The 22,182-nt window shown below is 39.1% G+C and overlaps 1 protein-coding gene across 1 annotated transcript; it reads right to left on the reverse strand.

The window, feature by feature from the left end:
- Positions 1 to 3,756: 3,756 nt before the first annotated feature.
- LOC131236421 (protein ROOT INITIATION DEFECTIVE 3-like) lies at positions 3,757 to 21,962 on the reverse strand. Its single transcript, XM_058233564.1, has 8 exons — positions 21,691 to 21,962; positions 20,419 to 20,551; positions 20,192 to 20,330; positions 19,653 to 19,800; positions 10,430 to 10,629; positions 9,132 to 9,259; positions 8,408 to 8,661; positions 3,757 to 4,490 (listed from the first exon to the last, which is right to left on the reverse strand). The coding sequence occupies exons 1-8, from the start codon at positions 21,904 to 21,906 to the stop codon at positions 4,326 to 4,328; spliced, it is 1,383 nt and encodes a 460-aa protein (XP_058089547.1). The 5' UTR covers positions 21,907 to 21,962; the 3' UTR covers positions 3,757 to 4,325.
- Between the last annotated feature and the right edge of the window lie 220 nt (positions 21,963 to 22,182).

Here is a 22,182-nt window from a genome sequence, read left to right on the forward strand (position 1 = left end):
TTTTGTACTATGTATACCATTGTGTATATATGTTTGGAGTTATATATATTGAGATGCACGTATGTATGAAATGTTTCTACACCCTGGTTCAAGAGGTGAATTAGGCTGGATCTCATACAGATTGGCACCATCGGCTCTGTACTAATCAAATAATGTAAGCTTACGCATAATGGTGGGGATAAATTATTGATTGATCGGAAAGCTTTTGCTGATGATTCCACAGATGATGAACGCTTGATCACTCATGATATTTCTATTAAGGTGTACATGCGCTGCAAGACCAATTACTTGTAAGCAACAGATGGTAAGAGATCTCTTTACTCCCATACCCTTTGGAGTTTTTTTTATTTTTTATTTTTAAATAATAATTTATTATTATTTTTTTATGGTCATTATATTCAAGTAATATAATGTAGCTAGAGAAAAACGATGATTCTCTTTGCAGTCTTATGCTCCATGCACATGCGCATAAATTGTACACGTGGCATACGTGTCCTTCAAATTAAACCGTGCACATCATGGGACCCAACGTAGATGGTCCTAGTGGGGAACATTACTAAAGGAGAATATGATACTAACTAGCTTACTGATAATCATCTCTTGGAAGGTTAACATGGAAAGTTTTCAACGGTTGAAATTCAACAAACAAATGTCCCATCAACCGTCAGGGGTCAGTGTCATCTGATCCATCTGCAGCTATTCAATACGCCAGATTTCCCTTTTTCATGTTGATGTGTCAACCATTTATTTCTACCACCCTTTAAAAAGGTCACCCTTCATACGGCTTAGATTATCGTTTTTGGGGCATTGCTAGAACCGGCCCCGCATCAGTCCCTCAATTTGGGGTCTTGTTTCCACTATTTGATGGCACACATGCGATCAACCTGGGCCATTCATTACATATTGCAAAATCTGTGAACATGCCATATACCAGAAATCAGGGGATTGCTCTTATCAAGTGAGCACATCTGTGCATGGAATCTGTACTGTTGGACTAGTTCTCCAACGGCTCATTTTTCCATACGACTGCGACCTGGCTGATCCGATTCACAATATTATTTGTTGTCCTGGCCATCTATACAAAGCACACCACCTGATGAATGGTCCACACCTCTGACACACGCCATCCATAAGTGGGAAGGAGGCCCACATGTGGCTGTCGAGCAGGTCCACGTTCTTTCAAACCCATCCCTTCTTTTGTTTTTTCAACAGTGGTCCATCCATGTATAAGACCTAGAATGACGGTCTAGATCCACAGCCCAACCTGCCACATGCTAGGTACCTACTTTTAATTCCAGAACCATTGCTCCAAAGGCAATCGGTGAGATTCATGCGGGATAAAATAGCAATATTCCTTAATCAGTCTTAAATGGCGATCCTTCCTCTTGCTCCCATGGGCCACACGTGTATATCTGATTCTGACTCACGTGATAATCCTAATGCTCTAATCGGTGGCCAGCAAACTGATGGCTACATTCAAAGGGCTCAAAGATTGGGTGGGTGGCTGTGGTCTTCAGTCCGAAAATGGAGATTGGTCCATCCAATTCCGGCATCATGTCAACCGTTGGATCACTTGAAAATGACCCTCCCTCGTATCGATGCCCGAATCGCAAACTCCAAATGCTAATTGCAGACACAGAGGGAAGGATGACGATAAGCTCTTTTTTCATTCAGCTGCAATTAGCAGTATATAATTCTTCCTGTTGAAAATTTCGTTTCACAAACTGCACATCAAGATCCTGAATCTCTTTGTTAGGTGAATGGGCCCAGGGGCCAGCGATCCAAACCACTGATCAGATGGTCCAATGTGGATGCAACATTCACAATAAATAAATAAATAATAATAAACCAACCAACCAACAGATTGGAGGGATCTAATCAAATAAAAATGCAAAATGGAATTCTAAGCATCCTGGGAAATCCTCTACCCCTGTATAATTCCTCTTTCTTTAATCATATATTAGACCAGAGATATTCATGCATCGATTCAGTAGAGAGCATTGCAAGTGTGAAAAATGTTCGCATGGCTACTGTGGGACCTGAATGTACGTATGATATCCCACTCCAACAGGTTCACACCACCATGATGTGCGCCCACATCAGATTGACCACACTATATATATATATATATATATATATATATATATATATATATATATATATAACAAAAAAAAAAAAAAAAACAATGCACAACTGTCCAGAAAACCCGAAAGTGTGGCCCACTGAATGCTTGGATTGATTTTTAGCTGGGTGATCTTTACAAAGGATCTAAGCTGTTGGAGGGATTTGATGTCACGCACCGCGTGAGCTACACAACCCACTCACTGCATGGGAGGAGTGACTGTTAATAGGAAGGGTAGCACAATGGGCCTTATAGGCCCATACAAAGGCTGTTAAGATTGTAGAAACAACAGGTCAGCTTTCAATAGAAGCAACCTCTAATATTCTATAGAAGCAACCTAGTGGAGTGAATTTAGAAAACAAAGCTTATGGCATCACAAGCATAATAGATCATGCCGCACTTGATTCACAGTCCCGAATAAGCCTATAGCCTCGCACGCACGCACACCAAGTATCATGTGCCAAAACTTATTAGAATGCAAGAGAGACAAGTGAATGGAAGAATGCTTATTACTTGAGAGTAGGTGGCAAATGGGTCGGATCAGGTCGAGGGGGGCCAGACCTGACTTTTTATGAATCAGATTGGAATTTTGACCCAAACTCGATCTAGTAAAATATGGGTCGGGTCTGGGTGGAGTCGAAGGAAAAAAAAAAAAAAAAAACTTTAATGCGTAGGGTCTGGGTGGGTCCTGGATCTAGATGAAGCTGGGTGGGTTCTGCATTCAGATTGTCACAAAGCAGTGGACGGGTAACCAATTTTTAGAAAAAAAGGTGGGAATATTGCTATAGTCTAACCCAAAGAGGAACCAGTCCCAACCCCTTTAGTAATTCAAGTCGAACTTCGACAAGGACCCAAACCCACCGCAAGGGTCTAAATTTTGGATCAGATCCACCAGATATTCTGGTCGGCCCAAGGAACCATCAGGTCAACCCGACCCATTTGCATCACTACCTGAAAGCTTTAGGGTTACAACCTTCTTGGCACGGTTACAAATGAGGTTGCCACCTCAGCTGAGAGAAAATTTTACTCTATCAATGGTGATAACGGTGCCATGTGGCAATCATCCAACAACCAAAGCACTCGAGAATCTTGCTGGAATAATCTACACTACTCTCTACAGCATTGCATCAGAGAACTCTAAAACATCCAACAGATCTCCACACAACACCACACACTTCTACCATTCTCTACACACTCCAACCCTATTCTAGAATTCTCTATACTCAAAACCTCTAACCTACAAGATGAGCATAATTTGCCTTAGTCCATGAATGGTCGATCTATGAAAATTGCGCTCAACTCATCATGTGGGCTGCAAAGGTAGAACTATAATGGGTGATCTAAAAAAGATGGACTGACATCAACATGCAATGCACGATAACAACCTGATACTTTATCTAGGTCATCTACCGGTCAGGCCAACCTGATAAATGGCTCGGATGTTCCACGAATATGCAAGATTGGAATGTGTTGTCAAAGTGGAGATGTGTGTCTTGTGGGTTAGTGAAAGCCCCAGACATCAATGGAAAATACACTACATAATATCCAAGGAAACAATGTAAGCAACAGGGAAAAACATAAAAAAATCAGAGCCACCAAAGAGCAATATTTACAGTAACCAAATGATTGAGAAATGCATGAAATTGCAGAAGTATTGAGAAGGGAATGAAAGCAAAATTGCAGAAGTATCATGCTGGTACAAAAGCAAGATTTCATGGGAAGGGAATGAGTTAATTAAAACATCTAAAAGAATATCAAAAAGGAAATTGCAGAAGTATCATGCTTTTCTAACAAAATTGATAAATTCAACTAGTCCTCTTTTGACGCCATTCAACAAAAGGAGAAGAAAATGAAAACTGCACTTCTTAAATAAAGTACTATTTGGACGTCCCCGAGACTGCAGACAAAGTTGCTATCCTTCCACCTGTTTGGAGTGGCCCGAAAAGGTCAGCTTGTGCACTTCCCCATTGCATTGGACCTCGATTTTTTTTTATACCCAGAATCAACAGTGAAGCAAGAACAACTCCTGCCAATTCTGATCTCACTCAAGAAGTGGGCAGAAATCAAGCACGACTCAGACGGAACATGGGTACTTCCGAATGTACCATAAATTAGTGAGGGCCAGATCATAGCAATTAATACCAACACAATGTAATTGGCGGGCTACACATGTGTTTTTCAGACAGCAAGAGGAAGCTGTTTCTCAGGCATTTCCTCCCTTTTGGTCCTCATCCAACAGCTCATTTATACTGAGACGAAGCAAGTCTTGATACATTTTCTTCCACTTTTGGACCATTTGCAGTGATCTTTTGCAGTCTTCCCTTAATCTTTCCAACTCCACTTCTGTTGCAGCTGAAGAACCCTGTTGCTGAAAAAAAATAAAATGGCAGCATCCCCAGGTTTCAGGTTTCTTTCTGACTCTCAACTATATTTTCTCTTTCATATAAATGTAAATAACAGGACATCAAACACAGAGACTACATTTAGATGCACAAATGGATCGAAAATTCAGTTTAATCAGGAGGAATTTATAAAGATTAGTGAGTTTCCTAGTATTCTTAATGAGGAGCTATCCCTCAAATAAATGTAATTAACAGAACATCGAATGCAGAGACTACATTTAGATGCACAAATGGATCGAACATTCAGTTTAATCAGGAGTAAATTATAAAGATTAGTGATGTTTCCTAGTATCCGTAATAAGGAGCTATCCCTCAAATAGCAGCAACTGTCCTTTCAAGTCCAATTTGAAAGTAATGTAATTGCAACTTGAAAGTTAAAGATGAATGCTAAGGAAAGAGACCACAATCTCATCATTGCTACTGTATAATACTCTCATCATTTCAGTTGAATTCACTATTGCATCCGAAGTGTGCAAGAAAGCATTTATGTGTATATGCCTATTTCGTCAATACAGTAAAATACTGAATTCATACAGAACCGCTGAAATCGTTAGAAAATAAGTGGTGAAAAAGATAAAAGGTAAGAAGCTGTGTTGGTATATTGCTTGTGAAATATAATTGGGTCGGACACGCATAAACAAAAATCTGTGGAAGGGATGGAAGACACGTTTTATTAAGGGATGTAAGACAGTTTATGAAGGGATGGAAGACAATTCTCAATCATTAGTGTTATATATATATATATATATATATATATATATACATATATATATATATATATATATATATATATATATATATATATATAATTATTATTATTATTTTATTTTTTGGCGATGATTGTATTAGATATGAGGCCAAAACCCCCAAAAAAAATAAAAAATACAATATACATAAAAAGAATACTCTATCCTACAGCTCTAATTGTATTTGCCCATACCACGACATTCAATTAGCCCTATTGAATACATCCATTACCCGATTGCTTCGATTCCGAAAACACTTATTGTTCCTCTCCTACCATAGAGTCCAGATTCCAGCCAGCAATGATATTTTCCATGTTGGCTTCCCTTCCTTCCCAATAAACACTTTCAATGAATCCTGCCATGACCCAAGATGTTCCGAATAATTCGAAAAACCTATGCCATACTTTAGCAAACGGGCAATGAAGAAAAAGATGATAAACCATTTCCTTATTTTGCATGCACATCAAACATACGTTCAGAATCACCCTCCTCTTGCAAAGATTATCATCCATGAGCACCTTATTTCTTCCCACAAACCATGCCAAAGCTGCCACTTTGGGAGGAACCCTATAATGCCACAGCAAAGTTGTATAGCTAATTTGCCTTTCGATGAAGACCCAGAAATGAAGTTATAAACTGATTTACCAACGAATTTATCAGATTTTCTATAACCCACATGAAAGAGTCCCACTCTCCCATCAATGGCATTATCTTTTGAAACAATTCCAACAATTCGATCATCTCTCCGTCATTTTCCAACAAATTCCTACTGCATAAAGGAGTCCAAATCACCTCATTTCCAACCAAGGAGTAACAACGGGCATCCATGATATTCAGATCCATTGATAGACTAACAAACCTAGGAAAAACTTCCTGAAGTGGTTTCTCTCCCATCCAAAGTATATTCATAAAATGAACAGAGTAGAACCTTCAATACAAGGACGTTAACATGTTGCCAAAAAAAAAAAACTTGTAGCTGTCATGCACGTGAACATAATTCATGAAGTGAATATTAACAAGGCCTATACAGAAGACACATTATATGGTAAAAGACTCGTATTCAAAACAAATGATTGAGAAACATTTCCCATGTTCAAGTATTTCCTTGTTTCTAGGATAATTAATAAAGCAACGATGTAAGTTTTCTCCTCTCATGCCTTTCAACAAGGCAATTCTGTCACTTTTCTCCTTATGGTTGGAGAGATTCAGCATGGTTTCTTGCACTTCAGCAAGGGGTTCAGAAAGGTATTTCTAATGAGGGGTGGTCATTTTCCAACAAATTCCTACTGCATAAAGGAGTCCAAATCACCTCATTTCCAACCAAGGAGTAACAACGGGCATCCATGATATTCAGATCCATTGATAGACTAACAAACCTAGGAAAAACTTCCTGAAGTGGTTTCTCTCCCATCCAAAGTATATTCATAAAATGAACAGAGTAGAACCTTCAATACAAGGACGTTAACATGTTGCCAAAAAAAAAAAACTTGTAGCTGTCATGCACGTGAACATAATTCATGAAGTGAATATTAACAAGGCCTATATAGAAGACACATTATATGGTAAAAGACTCGTATTCAAAACAAATGATTGAGAAACATTTCCCATGTTCAAGTATTTCCTTGTTTCTAGGATAATTAATAAAGCAACGATGTAAGTTTTCTCCTTTCATGCCTTTCAACAAGGCATTCTGTCACTTTTCTCCTTATGGTTGGAGAGATTCAGCATGGTTTCTTGCACTTCAGCAAGGGGTTCAGAAAGGTATTTCTAATGAGGGGTGGTCATTTTCCAACAAATTCCTACTGCATAAAGGAGTCCAAATCACCTCATTTCCAACCAAGGAGTAACAACGGGCAACCATGATATTCAGATCCATTGACAGACTAACAAACCTAGGAAAAACTTCCTGATGTGGTTTCTCTTCCATCCAAAGTATATTCATAAAATGAACAGAGTAGAACCTTCAAAACAAGACGTTAACATGTTGCCAAAAAAAAAAAAAACTTGTAGCTGTCATGCACGTGAACATAATTCATGAAGTGAATATTAACAAGGCTTATATAGAAGACATTATATGGTAAAAGACTCATATTCAAAACAAATGATTGAGAAACATTTCCCCATGTTCAAGTACTTCCTTGTTTCTAGGATGATTAATAAAGCAATGATGTAAGTTTTCTCCTCTCATGCCTTTCAACAAGGCATTCTGTCACTTTTCTCCTTATGGTTGGAGAGATTCAGCATGGTTTCTTGCACTTCAGCAAGGGGTTCATAAAGGTATTTCCAATGAAGGGTGGTCAGATGGTTGCCCACACCTGCAATATGGGGATGATGTCATCTTTGCTAAAGGACCCATGCATGATGGAGAATGCAAAGGTTTATCAATAGATGAATGCCAGTTCAAACACCCCATTTTCAAGCACAAAACATAAATGCACTACATGTACAAACACAGTACAGAAAGGACACATTGCTGCCTCATCAGAACATGTTGAGCATCTAGAAATAGCATACCAGTCATCAATATTCAGGAGCAGGGAGCAGAACAGTGGGGATTCATTAGTTTTCATCAAATTATGCTTTGTGGGGCACAATGAGGGTCAGTACTATATAGAAATTCATTGATGGGTTTCAGATAAAGAGCTTGAAAACAGGCAGGAAGAAGTAGTGAGTAACATTTCAACAGCTTCTATATAATCGCTCATGTTAAGAAAAAGCGCATGGTGGTAAGTTAAAGATGAGAGGACGGACAAGAATTACATGGCTCAATGAACCTATCACTTCTGCAAACACATGGATTCCGAAAATGCAAATTTCTAATAACCATTTCTCAGGTTAACAATGTGCTAGTCATGTCACTTAAAATATGTGTTTGATCAATGCCTCAGGCTAATGTTTGAAAATCTGGAAAACTGTGAATATTTTCTCGCCAATGTTCTGGTCCTTTGAGAAATTATACCAATATATGTTACCATGTCAATTTCAAATTTGAAATCATTCAAATCTTTTGTGACTAGGAAAAAAGAAGCAAGCATATCATATAAATGATTGCAGATATATTTTAAAAGAAAAATGTGACATGAAATATGCAATTACAAACAAGTTGAAATTTAATGATATGATCATAAAAGAAGAACCTGAAGCTCTTTGATTTGATTTATCATCACATGAGAACTGAGGAATTGACTATCCAATGATTCGTCACGAGGAGCAAGAACTGCCCTAACAACCCTAGTGCCATCATCACCATCCATTGAATTGATATATTTATCCAGAGGGGGCGGTAATGTTGACAATAGATGCCTCCTAGATACAGAGCCTTGTGTATTTCTTGATGTCTGAGGACTTGAGGGTGGTGGCTTTCTAAGTACAAGGATGTTATTGATAGGACCTGCAAAATAACAAGATATTCATACAAACTATATGACAATATACCTTATGAAAATACAGTCAAGGTAGTTAGCAATGAGCTAAAGCACAATGCTTGACCTCAGAACAATCGCATCCCATGGTTCAGTGATCCACCATTGATACCACAGCCACACCTTGATTCCATGCATTGAAATCTCCCTGACATCAAAATTTGTTCCTTTGCCAATTAATGCAGACCATTGCTGTATTTTATTTCACAACATCTAGCATATGGCCACCAATCGAAAGGATAGATTCTCACAACTGGGAGATTTTTGTCGCATGGGTCAGCCAACAACAGTGGAGCCCATCATATTAACATTGTATCACCGAATCAAGACCATGCGCCCCACTTGTGCAAACAAAAAACCTGAGCAAACCGAGCAAAATCTTGGGTTGAGCATTGTATGGCACTATCTTTAGCACCAGCTGCTTTAGCCTGGGAGATACCTTTTGCATGTTTGAATATACGATTGACATGACGGGCTTTAATGTCCCAAACTCGAAATGTGCCATCCTCAGATCCAGATATTAGTGAAATTCCATCCAAGCTAAATGCCAAGCAAGTAACAGCCTTACTGTTCCATGATAACAGCTTGTAGAAGTTAAACTACAATATAGGGAAATCAGCCAAATCTAGGAAATTTTGAGAAGTTGGAATCACAACATATTAAATAAGGAGAATATTGAATGCTTCCGTTATCTGATATGGAGAAAAGCTTGATATGTAAAGCTGCTCGGCGGCATTCTCCAGGAGAGCTTCCTCTCAATGCAATAAATATAGCCAATAATATGGGTCTAGATTCCAAAATGGGTCACAAACACCAGAAAACTTAGCCGACAAAAAAGGCCCAGTTTAGTGTGCCACAAGGACATTATAAGTTGCATCCATCCAAATCTCCACCATACACTTGTGTGGTGACCAGCGATTGGAACTGATCATCCGGTGGGAACCACCATGAGAACGGACAGGGCACAACTTTGGGATGTTCTGGCAGGACACAGCATTTTCCCACCAATACATATGCACATGTCAGATGTTATTGCAGATAAAAGTCAAATTCATTATTGCATGAGGTGTTAGTGACCAAGCAAGGTGGCCATAGTCGATCTAAAATTTCTTTTACTTCATGAAGCATGACAAATGCGACCATGAGAAAAGCTTGAAATAGTGGCTATAAGCAAGCAATTGTGCCGAAATTAGGTTGTTGTTCAAGGTCATAAATCTGAACTTCCAAAAATTCAAAAAGATTCTAGTTAATATTTGCATGAATAGGAGGAATCCAGTAATGGTAAAGGTGACTGTAATGGCCAGTCTTATGGCCACTAGTAATGGCCATTACAGCCCTGTAACAGTCAAGAATATTTTCAAAGGAAGAAAAATGTATCGGCCATTATAGGACCATTATGAGCAAATTTTTTGTTTTCAGAATGGGTGTTACAATCTCACATCGCGTAATGGGTTCCACAATCACCCTTTTTGAATACCATTAGAATGCTTTCCAATTGATAGTGATTAATCACATCTCAATCAGCTATAGGAGATCAATAATGATTTCTTACCATGCATCCAAGCCTGACATGTGAACTAAATTTAGAAAAAAAATAAAATAAAATGAAAAAGAACATGTGAAGATATGTCTGGTCATAAAATACTATGGACCACAGCGAAGACAGTTTCAGAGTGCTCATTAAACAGAAGATAAAAAGATTGATTCATCAAGAACAGTACAGAGAAAATTTCCAACCTGTGACCAGATAATGAACCAATGATATGCATTCCATAAGTGCTGTTTGGGGAGCTTTCAGCACTAAGTGCGCCGATATATATTTTGCCATCCCTACCGCCGGCATAAAATGCATATTCCCCAGGGTCTAGTGCAACCGCATTGATTATAGAAGGGAACACAATGGTTCTCAATAATTTCTTCTTAGACAAGCTCCAAACCTAAGGCATTTACATCAGCATAGATATATCTGAGCACTAGAATGAAGGAAATTTTGATTAGCAAAACAAACGTAATTGCTGCAAGGTCACCAACAATATAAACTTGAAAAATGTACATACTATTATATGAATTTCTGCAACAAATTCGAAGGTCATGAAAACAGAAAACCAAGGTGTGTGTATCAGTTTTAGGTAGGCGTACCTGTACCCACTGAAATCGAAATGCATAACAGCTGTAACAGCTGATATGGGGGCATAATGGCCAGTATGCCCCCTGTAACAGTTTTTTTTTTTTTTTAAAGAAAAAAATCCATAAAAAATATCAGGAAAATTTGAAATATTTAGAGGATTCCACACACACACACACAGTCTACTCTTTGGAAAAATGCTGCCTCGGCATGTCTGATTATTTTATTGACTTGACAAGCTTAGATTTATTCCAAATTGGACTGAAATTCATGCAAGCTATGGCACTCATCCCACTAGTGCACATCCCTAAGCATTTGAAATCATTCCCCCATGAAATTTAAAAACTAAAATAAAATTCGGATGAAAAATGTCGCTGATTTGGGGGACCACTCGAATACCCCCAAATTGGCAATTACAATATATGGCACTCATCCCACTAATGCATATTCCTACGCATTTAACATTATTCTCCACACACACACACCACCCGCTGCGATTTGAGGACCACTCAAATGCCCCAAAATCGGCTCTAAATTCATGCAATATATAGCACTCATCCTACTTATGTCCCCAAGTATTTGACATCATTCCTCCTAAGAAATTTTAAGAAAAAATTGTAACTAAATTTAGATAAGTAGTGTCTGTGTCCCCAATTTAGGGGACCTCTTGATGCCCCAGATCGGCTCAAAATTCATGCAATCAATGGCACTATTGTTCTAATGCAATTGGCCTGAAAGTATGCTTATTTCATCATCCGACTATAACATCAGTGGACATTTATTAGATCATCAAAAATGAAAAATATCCAGTGGTGGTCCTATTTCAACAAACAAGTGTCAAAAAATCAGCAGTTACAGTCACTAAAACAATTTGATTTTTGACCAATGACTCAGCAACAGCGGGTCCCACAATTTAATTGATGTACTTTGAAATAATATATGCCACGTGTATAATTTCCCGAGCACAAGTGCACCTAGCGCCACACACCACCAGAGAATTAAAAAGTAAAAAGAAAAGAAAAAAAAAAGAATGACCCTTTTAAAACTTGGCTCACAAAGGGACACAAGCAGTCTTGAAAAGCTGGGGGACAGCGTAGTAGCAGAAGAAGAAAAGGAGGAAGAGCAGTAGCACAGCAGCAGCACAAGTGGTTTTTTATTTTTTATTTTAAAAAACTTTATTTTTATTTTTTCATTTTCTTCTCCGATTACTGTGAGTAATGGTTACGCTAAGTTGTAACGGACTGTAATGGCCATTATGGCCCTGTAATGGTCTGTTACAGTTCATCTTTTTCAAGCAGGGCATTTTGAACCGCATCGCATAATGGATTAAGTTGTTACCATTACATAACAGTTGTTACGTAACCAATATGACACACTTTACAGAAAACTCAAGAGAGAAGAAAAAGAAAATAAAATAAAAAGCTGGCAATGGAGAGGAAGACAAATGCATTGCTGCATCACAGCAACCATGCCACATTGTTAAGATTTTTAATTTTTTAAAAGTAGAATCTTTATTAAAGCAAAGCAACGGGACACCCAAAACAGGGAGCATCACCACAACAAAACAAAGCAGGAAAGCTCAAAACAACATAACGGCCCCAACAGCCTCTGGAACATACACAAAATACAGCGCCATAGCCAAAAAGGGCCAGCCTAAGCCCTGCTATCCTTAATTAACAAAACCACATCTTGCTGCCCCATCTTTGGCCAGTCAATTAGCCACATCATTAGCAGACCGAGGAACATGGTAAAAGGATATCATCACACAGTGGTCTTATCTCTTCAATCAAGTCTACCAACCTCATCACAGGTAACGCCACCATTAGCCCACTCAACGGCATTCCTCGGGTCACCCTCAAACAATTGCAGGGTGAAAATTAAACTCACAGGCCACTTTGATAGATTTTAGCATGCCGACCACCTCAGCAACGATGGAGTCCAGACTACTAATAGGGACTCAGAATAACCATGACTGCACCACTGTTGTCGTGAGCTACACCTCCAATTCCCACCAGCCCCAGGTTCCCATCAAATATAGAAACTACATACATCCTAAATACTTGTCATCATAAATAAAGGTGACTTTGGTTGCACCAAATATCATGAACTCATGAACATGAAATTTCATGATACATCATGATTAATCAGTCTACTTTGGTGCAAAATATAAGGAAATTGCATGATATTTGGTGCAACCCGACATACCCTAAGCAAAAGAAATGAACTTGGAAAAGGACTGATTGGCCCCTGAACAAATTTGATGGCCTGATTTCATACGCCAAAAGCGGAGTCAATGGTGGACCTTGGTTGCTGATCCAACAGTCCTGCAACGGGAAGACAAACGATATGATACTGGAAATGAATCCTCTTACACTAGCAAAAGCAATGTCCCCGTGAAAGAATTAGGGATCCAAGCGTAAGGGTGCTTGCTACAAGGATGCTTGGTATTTGGGTGCTCAATCAGACAGGTTGAATAGAAGAAGGGCTACCAAATGGAATGAAATCACAAATACATTGATTAAACAGTTCCTAAACATGGAATTGCAAATGCCGATGTCATGGTAGTGGGGGCAGGTTTTACTATACCGACAATGGTGACAACTGTTTCTGCTGTCCAAGCTGGTTCTTGGCTGCAAGGGTAAGGCTTGTTTTGGTCCCAAATACAAGAATGGAAGAAAAAAATACAAATGAACAGTTACCTTTTTTCAAAAAGGAAAAGAAAAAGAAAAACAAATGACCAGTTGGATGCATATCGACCACGACCAGTGGAACATCAGCTGACAAAGATCAAACATGTATTGAGATTAGCCTAAGCTAGGGTGTGGTCACTTGAGCAAAAATATACTGAAGGGAGGACGCTCAAACAACATTACTAGCTAATAGGACCTCCATGAGAGCAGTAATGGCCAAGAGTGGGACTAGAAGCTTGATTTTGTGAATCAGGTACAATATGACCATATCAGCCACCCCCATTACTCAATATAGGGGTGAACAGGTAAGTTGAATAAATAAATAAAAAGGTGGGGTGTATCAGTCCATATCAGCAGATACATACCAATAAACCACATATCAGCACTGATATGGGGCCGATAAGGCTATAAAGGGCCCATTTCATTTTTCTTTAATTTTTCTCTAGTTTTTCACTTATTTCTTCATTCTGACCATGGAGGAAGCATAACAACTCATTGTATATGAGATATAGGTTTAGTTTGGGGATCAAAACAAAATATTTGAGTGATATTTGGTGGATTGAAGCAGAGTGAACAATTTTGGGAAATTAGAAAAGGGAAAAACCATCCTTTTTTTCTCTCATCTTCTTTTTGTTGTATTTCAATATAATGGGCCCTAATCTATAAAACCATGCTTGATTTGTATTGAACAAGGGACTGTTTAGTTTACTTTCAGCAGGTCAAACCAACAGACAACATTCTTATCAAAGAATGATCTAATAAGCCATTCAATACATGTAGAAAATATATTTTTTTTAAAAAATAACAATAAAAAAATCTGGTGTTCTACAAAATTTCTCCTATTTTCCTGGTAAATTTTCAAAAAAAAAAAATGGACGATGAAAAAAAATTCCGCACATGCAAACACATACAATCCGATATGGGTCCAACATGCCCCGTATCATATCATTTCATTTTTGGGCCCCACTGATACCCAATACCATTATTCAAAACCGTGAGTAGAAGCAAGTGGTTGAGGGTAGTGAATGCACTTCTAGTTAGAAGTGGAAGTCCCTATTGGTCAACTTTTTATGGATCCAAGGTTCCCACCAAAAAATGTCATGCATCACCTTATCTTGCAACTTCTTAATGATTCACCAAACAGTGGATCAATGCCTTGCTGGGCTATGATAAAATGAAATTGTCATCAATAATGATCATTGTGCCTTGATATGGTCATTTCTTGTGGATCATTCAATGATATTGGTGTGAATTTCTTGGCCGGACAGGACTATCCCAATGAAGTCATCAGTCATATTGACAAATAACCAGTCAATGTCATCATGTTGGGCTTAGCCATTTCCTTCATCGCAGCTATCTTGACCAACCATAGGAGCGAATGGTGGACCACTGGTCTACCCAGACAGCCTTAAACCCTAACATAGATGATTCTGACTCATGTTGAGCATTAATGCATGGTGAAATCATCAGGGCTGATGGCCACCCCAGTAGGGTATCAAACCCATATGGCCTAGGGAATGCATTTTGGGTGGTGCAATAGAATCAGCTTCAACTTGTGTGCATGTGCCATACCATCTTTCTTGTCAACATGACACATGTTGACAATTCACACCATGAAAACAATAGGCCCCATCATGAGGATCACCAGCCACAAAACTCATGCTGATCTGTTCATCAGATGAGCCAAACTGTTGGAATCAATGGCCAACTGATGCACTGAGAACAGGAACAGACCACCCAATCATGCTCAGTTTTGAGAATGATGAACTTCATGGTGTTGCCTACTGTTTTCATGGTGCAGATTTCTCAACACGTGTCACATTAGCGGGAAAGATGGTAGGACCACAAGTAGAGCTCTCACATGTAGGTTCTCTTATTACTATGTCACTAATCCCACATGTGTGCACATTGGACCATCTACAAGCTGCCCCCAAGTGCCAAGGTGGCAACTGCATTTGAGATAATATCCAAAGCTGCCCCCAAGTTCTCTTTTTTTTTTTTCCAGAATTCCCGTTGTGTAGAAGCCCCTGCCTAAAAATCCAAAAAATTGTCAAACAGTCATGATGTTGGAAAGAGAAGGATGGACGTTCATTTGTTTCATTAATTTCAGCTCCAACTGACCAGTGGACAGCCCCAAGTATTGGTCAAGGGCATTTGAATGGTGGGACCACAATTAGATGGATAGCATAGATCTCATTCGTGTGTGCTACCTTGACATGTGGGTGGTAGTCAAATTAGCTATTTGTAAATGTGAGTTGACACAATGGTTCCGAATGTCATATCTTATTGGCTGTATTGGATCCATATTTGGCCAAGATGCAATACACGAGACAAGCCCTTTTGATTTTTATTTTTAACTCTTTTCTCATGCTTTTCCGCTTCCTTTTTCATTTTAACCATGGAGGCCCCCTTCTAATTACTTCAAATTTCCTCTTATTTTCCATTTAAACCATGGCAAGGTATTCTGTAACAGAAACGGTGCCCGTAACGATCAGCACTATTACCTTTACGATACGGGCTATAATGATTGTTGCGGTCTCTTTTTTTTTTTTTAATTCAAAAAAAAAAAAAAAAACACCCAAAAAACTTGTATCAGCCCCGTAATGAACCGTTATGGCCTTTACAGGAATCATAATGGACCGTTATGACCCCGTAACGTATAACGGTTGCCACTGTTACATTTACGCAATAGCCTTTACAGCCTTGTAATGGCCATTAAGGCACACCATGACCATGGAGGAAGCTTAGAAAATCGTTTTAAATTAGATCACGGGTTATTATGGGAATTAAACCACAAGATCTGAGTGGATTCAACAAATAAAAGAAAAATGGATCAATTTGGGGAAAATGACATAGCCAAGTAAACCACCATTTTTGTGAGTGTGTGTTTTCATCTTTATTATTATTACGATTATTATTATTATTATATTTGTTGGTAGTGGGACTCAATTGTCATGGCCCTAATCGGCCAAATCATGCTTGCTTGATTTGCGTTTGATTAGGGCCTATTTGGTTGACTTTCAACAAGTCAAACCAGCAGACAACATACTTATCAAAGAATGATCTAATACGCTATTGAATACATACCAAAACACACAATAAAAAAGGATCATGGTGTTTTACATTGTTTTCTTATTTTCTAAATATTTTTTAAAATTTTTTGGGCCAAAATTTTTGGTCAATGTGCTTTGGGAAGAAGAGATTGTCAATCACCTTCCTCTGCACTGCCCTTTCTCTATTGACATATGGTGGAGCGTTTTCCGCCTCCTTGGTGTTTCCTGGGTCATGCCGACCTCTATAAATGATTTCTTCTGTGTTTGGCACGCAAAGCCATATGGGGCTTTGGGCAAAAGGAAATGGAGGATTATCCTCCTAGCTATGATCTGGGCCATCAAGGTTGAACGTAACAATCGTTGTTTTAGGAATTTGTCAGTTTCAGCTATGGGGGTTTTCTCTAGAGTTCTGATTCTCTTCCGAGATTGGGCTCCATGGTCGATTTTTTCGGGGTTCTGCTAGTTTGGGGCAGCTGATGTGTATTTTTTCCTTTGTTTCTCTCTCCTTGTTTTCTTGTCGCTTTGTGCTTCCGCTTGTGTTTTTGTTTTTGCTGTTTGTTCCCTCAGTAAAATTATCACCTTTCGAAAAAAACATGGTCAACGCGGGCCTGTTTTTGGACAATTTGAATACGCTCGGCCAATATGCCCCCAAAAATCGATATTCAGAACCTTGGTTGACACACAAAGGCACTACAACATTGGTTAAACTCCTATAATAACCACCAGTTTGAAAATGGTGGTGACTCATCATATGCTCATGTAACACTTATGTATGCCTATCGGCCCTATCCAAACCACCCAAATTGTAGGACACATTGATGATTGATCATATCCCTAAAATCAAACTGATCAAGCAATCCTAACCATCCAATTGATGGCTATACAAATTATAAGGCAAAAATCATATATTGTCTTCTTAATACATGTGCTCCATCCAGAATTGGAACAGTGTTTGGACAATCCAAATGCCATTTTGACTATGCCATGTTTATGGTTTAACAATCACCACATTTTTTAATGGTGGTGAACTATCATACTGAATCTAGCCCTATGAAATATCGGTAGCAGTTTGTGATGGTTAATAAACAAGAACAGGTACACAAGACATGGAAGTAACTTAAAGTAAGCAGTCCAAATCCTGAACGCCTATTTAGAAAGATTATAGACCAAAAGTTAGACTGATTAGATTTTATAATTGGATGATTTGTGGGCATTTAATGGATGATTGAAATTCAAAATATTTAGTGGTTTGAATTCAGAAAACTAATATCCAAAAATCACAAGTTAAGAATACTCAATCAATCTCATCACGAAAAACTGATCTATCCCTAGGTCCTGTAATCAAACATAATATATGCCATTTGTACAATATCCAAGTGCCTGCAAAACAACCAGCATATTCTGGCTAAGTATCAAATAACTCCCCTCTTCTCTGCCATCTTGTTCTCTTCTTATGCAAACAGAACCCAAACCCGACCCAAAACAGATCCAAACCCAATTGAAGCCAACAGCTTTAAGACCTGATGTAATGCGGGGGCATTTTCACACCAGGCTTGAGTGGGGTGGCCTGTGGGATGCAGGGGCACACTCGGAGTGGGTGGCCTGAGGAACCCATGGATTTGGGGCCTACGAGGAGGGTTCGGCCGAGCACCTAATCCATGGATGTGGGGCTTGAGCTATAAGATAAAGAGATTAATTCACCATGCTCTATCAGTTCAAGCTTTTAGAGCAAGTGGTTAATTGTCTTGCATCACTATAGGTACACAAACTCAAGCAGACCAGCTCAGCACCTTGTTTTTGGTACCGGACCCAAACCAAACTCTTATAGGCACCCCAGGACTTCAAACTCTGTTTTTCTCAGAGCGGTCTAGAGTTTGAAAAAAAGTTTACCCACTTGATTTTGAGGATTGAGCATGCATGTTTCATTATGATTTTTTACAGAAGTAAACCACAAATGGGTAATTCAAATAACCCAGGCACGAGTTCCCCATAATTAGCATCGAGAGAGTTTATCAACTAAGTTGGTCCTGTCAATTTCTCAGGCTTAAATGAGCATGTCTAAAATCACTAACTTTAGTCCCCAACTCGGTAGTTGTTCACTTTTTCCTCGTTCTTTTTTACTGGTATCGATTTCTCCCCATAGAAATTTTAGGGTGGGGCTAATTACGATAATAACTATTTGCATGGAGGATAAAGGATGTTTTCATCAATTAAGGTTCATTGGGTGGTTCATATCCACAAAGAAGCAAACGTTATTTTCTAACACGAAACACACAAGAGTGAAGCTAGTTAGTTTAGGAAAGAGCATCCCTAAAAAGAATTCATCTTACCCATTGCTTGCTAACATATCATGATTATCATCATCAGAGACTTGTCCAATCTATTCAGAGCCGGCTCTTGTGATTGCTTCGCAGAAGTTCAATGAACAACTGCCTACTTGACATCAAACCTCCTCCTATGCCTGAGCTAAATAAGAGACTAAACATAAATGTATCTTTAATGGGCTAATGGGATCCAAACCAAGAAAAACAGAAATGGTGATGCAACATGCTCCCCTGAAATCATGGGTTCAATCCCAGGCTCCAAACATACCTATCAAAAAAATATAAATAGACGTAGGCAGTGAAGTAACTGGAGATCAAAAGAGTTCATCTAGTGGTGGAGGCTCGAGAAGATGGCCACAACCACAAACTTTTACAATGTAAACTTTTGTTCATGGAGACTCCGTCAATTTGACAGGACAAAATAAAAGGAGCTTCCTTTACTTAAGGTTTCTTCATCATAGAGAAGCAAGTTGTGATTGCTCATTATACCGTTAGTCTGTTTCCTTGTTCATATTATAGGCTCAATCAAACATAATCAATTTTGTAGGAAAGATGATTTGAGACTATTGGCCTCTTCAATTTACAGTGAAGAAGGGTAAAAGCAAGGTGCAATTCAGGAGTTCCAATTCAAAAGCATATGCATATCATTGCCAAGCCATGCCACTCTTCCATTCCCATTGAAAAAATTAAGTAAATAAGAAAGAAAAACATAACTTCCATTTTGCAGGTATGATAATGCATACAATCTATATAAATACCCTACCGAACCTTACACGTGCGATCCTCCGAAGAAGACAAGATAATTGCATTACATCCTCCATAACCAGCAACAATGTCAGTCACGTGCAAAGTATGTTCTGAAAAGACGTGTTCATAGGGACTTTGGTTCATTGTTTCTCCCATATCATCAAACAGCCTGTTGTGTCAAACAAAAAAGAAACAAGTTAATAGAACATGAGGACCTCAAGAAGAAATGCTGAGGACTGCACAGATAGATATGCATGGATTTGATATATATATGAACCAAAGTTTCAAAATAGCGGTTTCGGATTGCGAATCGTCTGGAGACTGAAACAGGTATGACGACTCATTCCATTTCATTCTGGTGACTCATCCCAATCCAAACTGAAAACCAACACAACTCATGCGAAATCACATCACATAAAAATGAAACTATTGAACCATGTACACCTACCCCAATTGATTTAAATCCACCCATTTCCCACATCCAAGTATGGAAAATGTCAACCGGGCGCTAATAGCAGGTCTGTATAGCATATGTAAGTAAATAAAGAGGAATTCAGTACCTGTAAAGGGACCAAACTTTGATGTGTCCATCCTCCGCTCCCGAAATTAATAGTGATTCGTCATCAGAAAATACTAAGCAAGTGACAGCTCGATAATGAGCATGCCACTTCTTAAGAAAACATTTCAAACATTGCACATCTATAATGTCCACAACATTACAAATTATTCAGATTGCTGCAATTTCAAACTATCTAGTAGCATTAACAGAAGCATCACAGAAGGGAACAAACTGTTGGAGAATTCACCTCCCACAAGAACATGTGCCCGGATAACCCTCCACCAATAATATATGTGCCGTCTGAGTTAGAAACAACAGGTTTGATTGGCTCAACAGGAAAGCTTCTAACCTCTGGCTGAGGCTGAGAGAGAGAGAGAGAGAGAGAGAGAGAGAGAGAGAGAGAGAGTACGTTAGCAATAGCACCAGAAATCCACAAAAAGAAATTAGTTGAAATATCTTTTGAGCTGAGGTTTGAAAAGCAGAAGAAATTTTAGCATGTTCTATCCAATCAAACTAGAAATATCTTCAACCCAGAAAATCCATGTGGCATAATACAGGACATGTGATGGACTGCACCATTTATAGTGTCCCATGGTCAAGAAAAGCATCAGAATTATATGACAGTCTGGTTGGAGTAGAATGCATATATGATATCCTCCATTTGTTTTTAAACCATCCATTCATGGGCCCATAATTGGATGGTTCGAATATCCCAATTTTTAGGGCGTGGCCATTTTTCCTTGATAGGCCTATGAGAGTAATGATCCCCCATCATGCAGAATGTACCATATTGCAGCATAGAACGTAAGTCCCATTATGGTCCAGCCCAACGTGTCATAATCCCTTGGATGATCCTAACCCTCAAGGGGGCGTTTGGATGCTTGTAAATCAATTTTCAGCATTTACAGACAAAAGGATGGGATTTCATTCAAAGGCTCTCCATTTACAGCCCAACGGCTATATTTTCAAAGAAAGGCTCTCAGCTTAAACAATTTACAGGCTATCCAAACACAGAATCATTTATCTATAAATCATTTACAGCTTACAGCCAAACAGGACAGGTTGTAAATGGTTTACACCTGTAAATCATTTAACACTTAAACCATTTACGGGCGTCCAAGCGACCCCTAAGAGTTTGGCCATTTTGTTATTGACCGTCAATTTTTAAAAGCCAAAGATTGGATGGCTAGCCTCATTAAACCAAAACTCTTCTTCGGACTTATAAACAATTCATGGTGGAGCGTATCGATTAGATGTCTCAATATTATGATTGGAATTATTTTGTGCCTTCGCAGAATCTCGACTGTACATTTTTCAATTCATTGATGAGATGTTGGGATCATCTAAACGGTGTCATATTTGCATCATGGCCTACCAATAGTGTTATGGAACGAATGGACAGTCCAGATCGATTATTGGTAGACATTTAAAAACCTAAGCAAAACAAAACAATGAGAAGGTGAGAGAGAGAGAGAGAGAGAGAGAGAGGAATGGACGGACCTTGTTCCAGGACCAGTAGAGAAGGGAAGGGGTGGAAGAAGAAGAATCTTGGAGCTGAGATGAGGCGAGGAATCGACATCCGATAGAGGCGAGGCTATGGGTTGAGGAAGAGCAGGAACAGTAACGGAGCAGCTCTGATCCAGAACGCAAATCCCAGCAGCTTATTCCAGTGTCTCCAAGAGATGAGGCGAGTACCAACTCGTCCAGCTCCGCCATGGTTGGAAACGAAAACAAGCATATTTTTGCTGTTCGTTAGGGTTTAACGGGGTATCAATGGGTCGGGTTCGGACGTACCAAGCTCTGTCAAAGCCCGGGCCGTATTTTTCAGCGTAGGCACAAACCGGCTTGGGCCTGGCCCTGGCCCTGTGACAGGACAAAACTTGTGCCTTCTAGCCAAAATGCATGGTCCACCTTATTTAGGGATGAGGCGATCCCGCGCGAAGAACCTGATAGTCAGGGCGGACTTCACCTAAACACTAAGGTGGGCCCACC

This window comes from Magnolia sinica, chromosome 2, assembly GCF_029962835.1.
Source record: "Magnolia sinica isolate HGM2019 chromosome 2, MsV1, whole genome shotgun sequence".
NCBI classification, from domain to species: Eukaryota; Viridiplantae; Streptophyta; class Magnoliopsida; order Magnoliales; family Magnoliaceae; genus Magnolia; species Magnolia sinica.

Coding starts and splice junctions, on each gene's coding strand:
- LOC131236421 (XM_058233564.1), bottom strand. CDS start 21,906: ATGGCGGAGCTGGACGAGTTGGTACTCGCCTCATCTCTTGGAGACACT. Junction 20,331..20,418: donor GGTGAATTCTCCAACAGTTT/GTTCCCTTCTGT, acceptor TGGACATTATAG/ATGTGCAATGTTTGAAATGT. Junction 19,801..20,191: donor AAAGTTTGGTCCCTTTACAG/GTACTGAATTCC, acceptor TTGACACAACAG/GCTGTTTGATGATATGGGAG.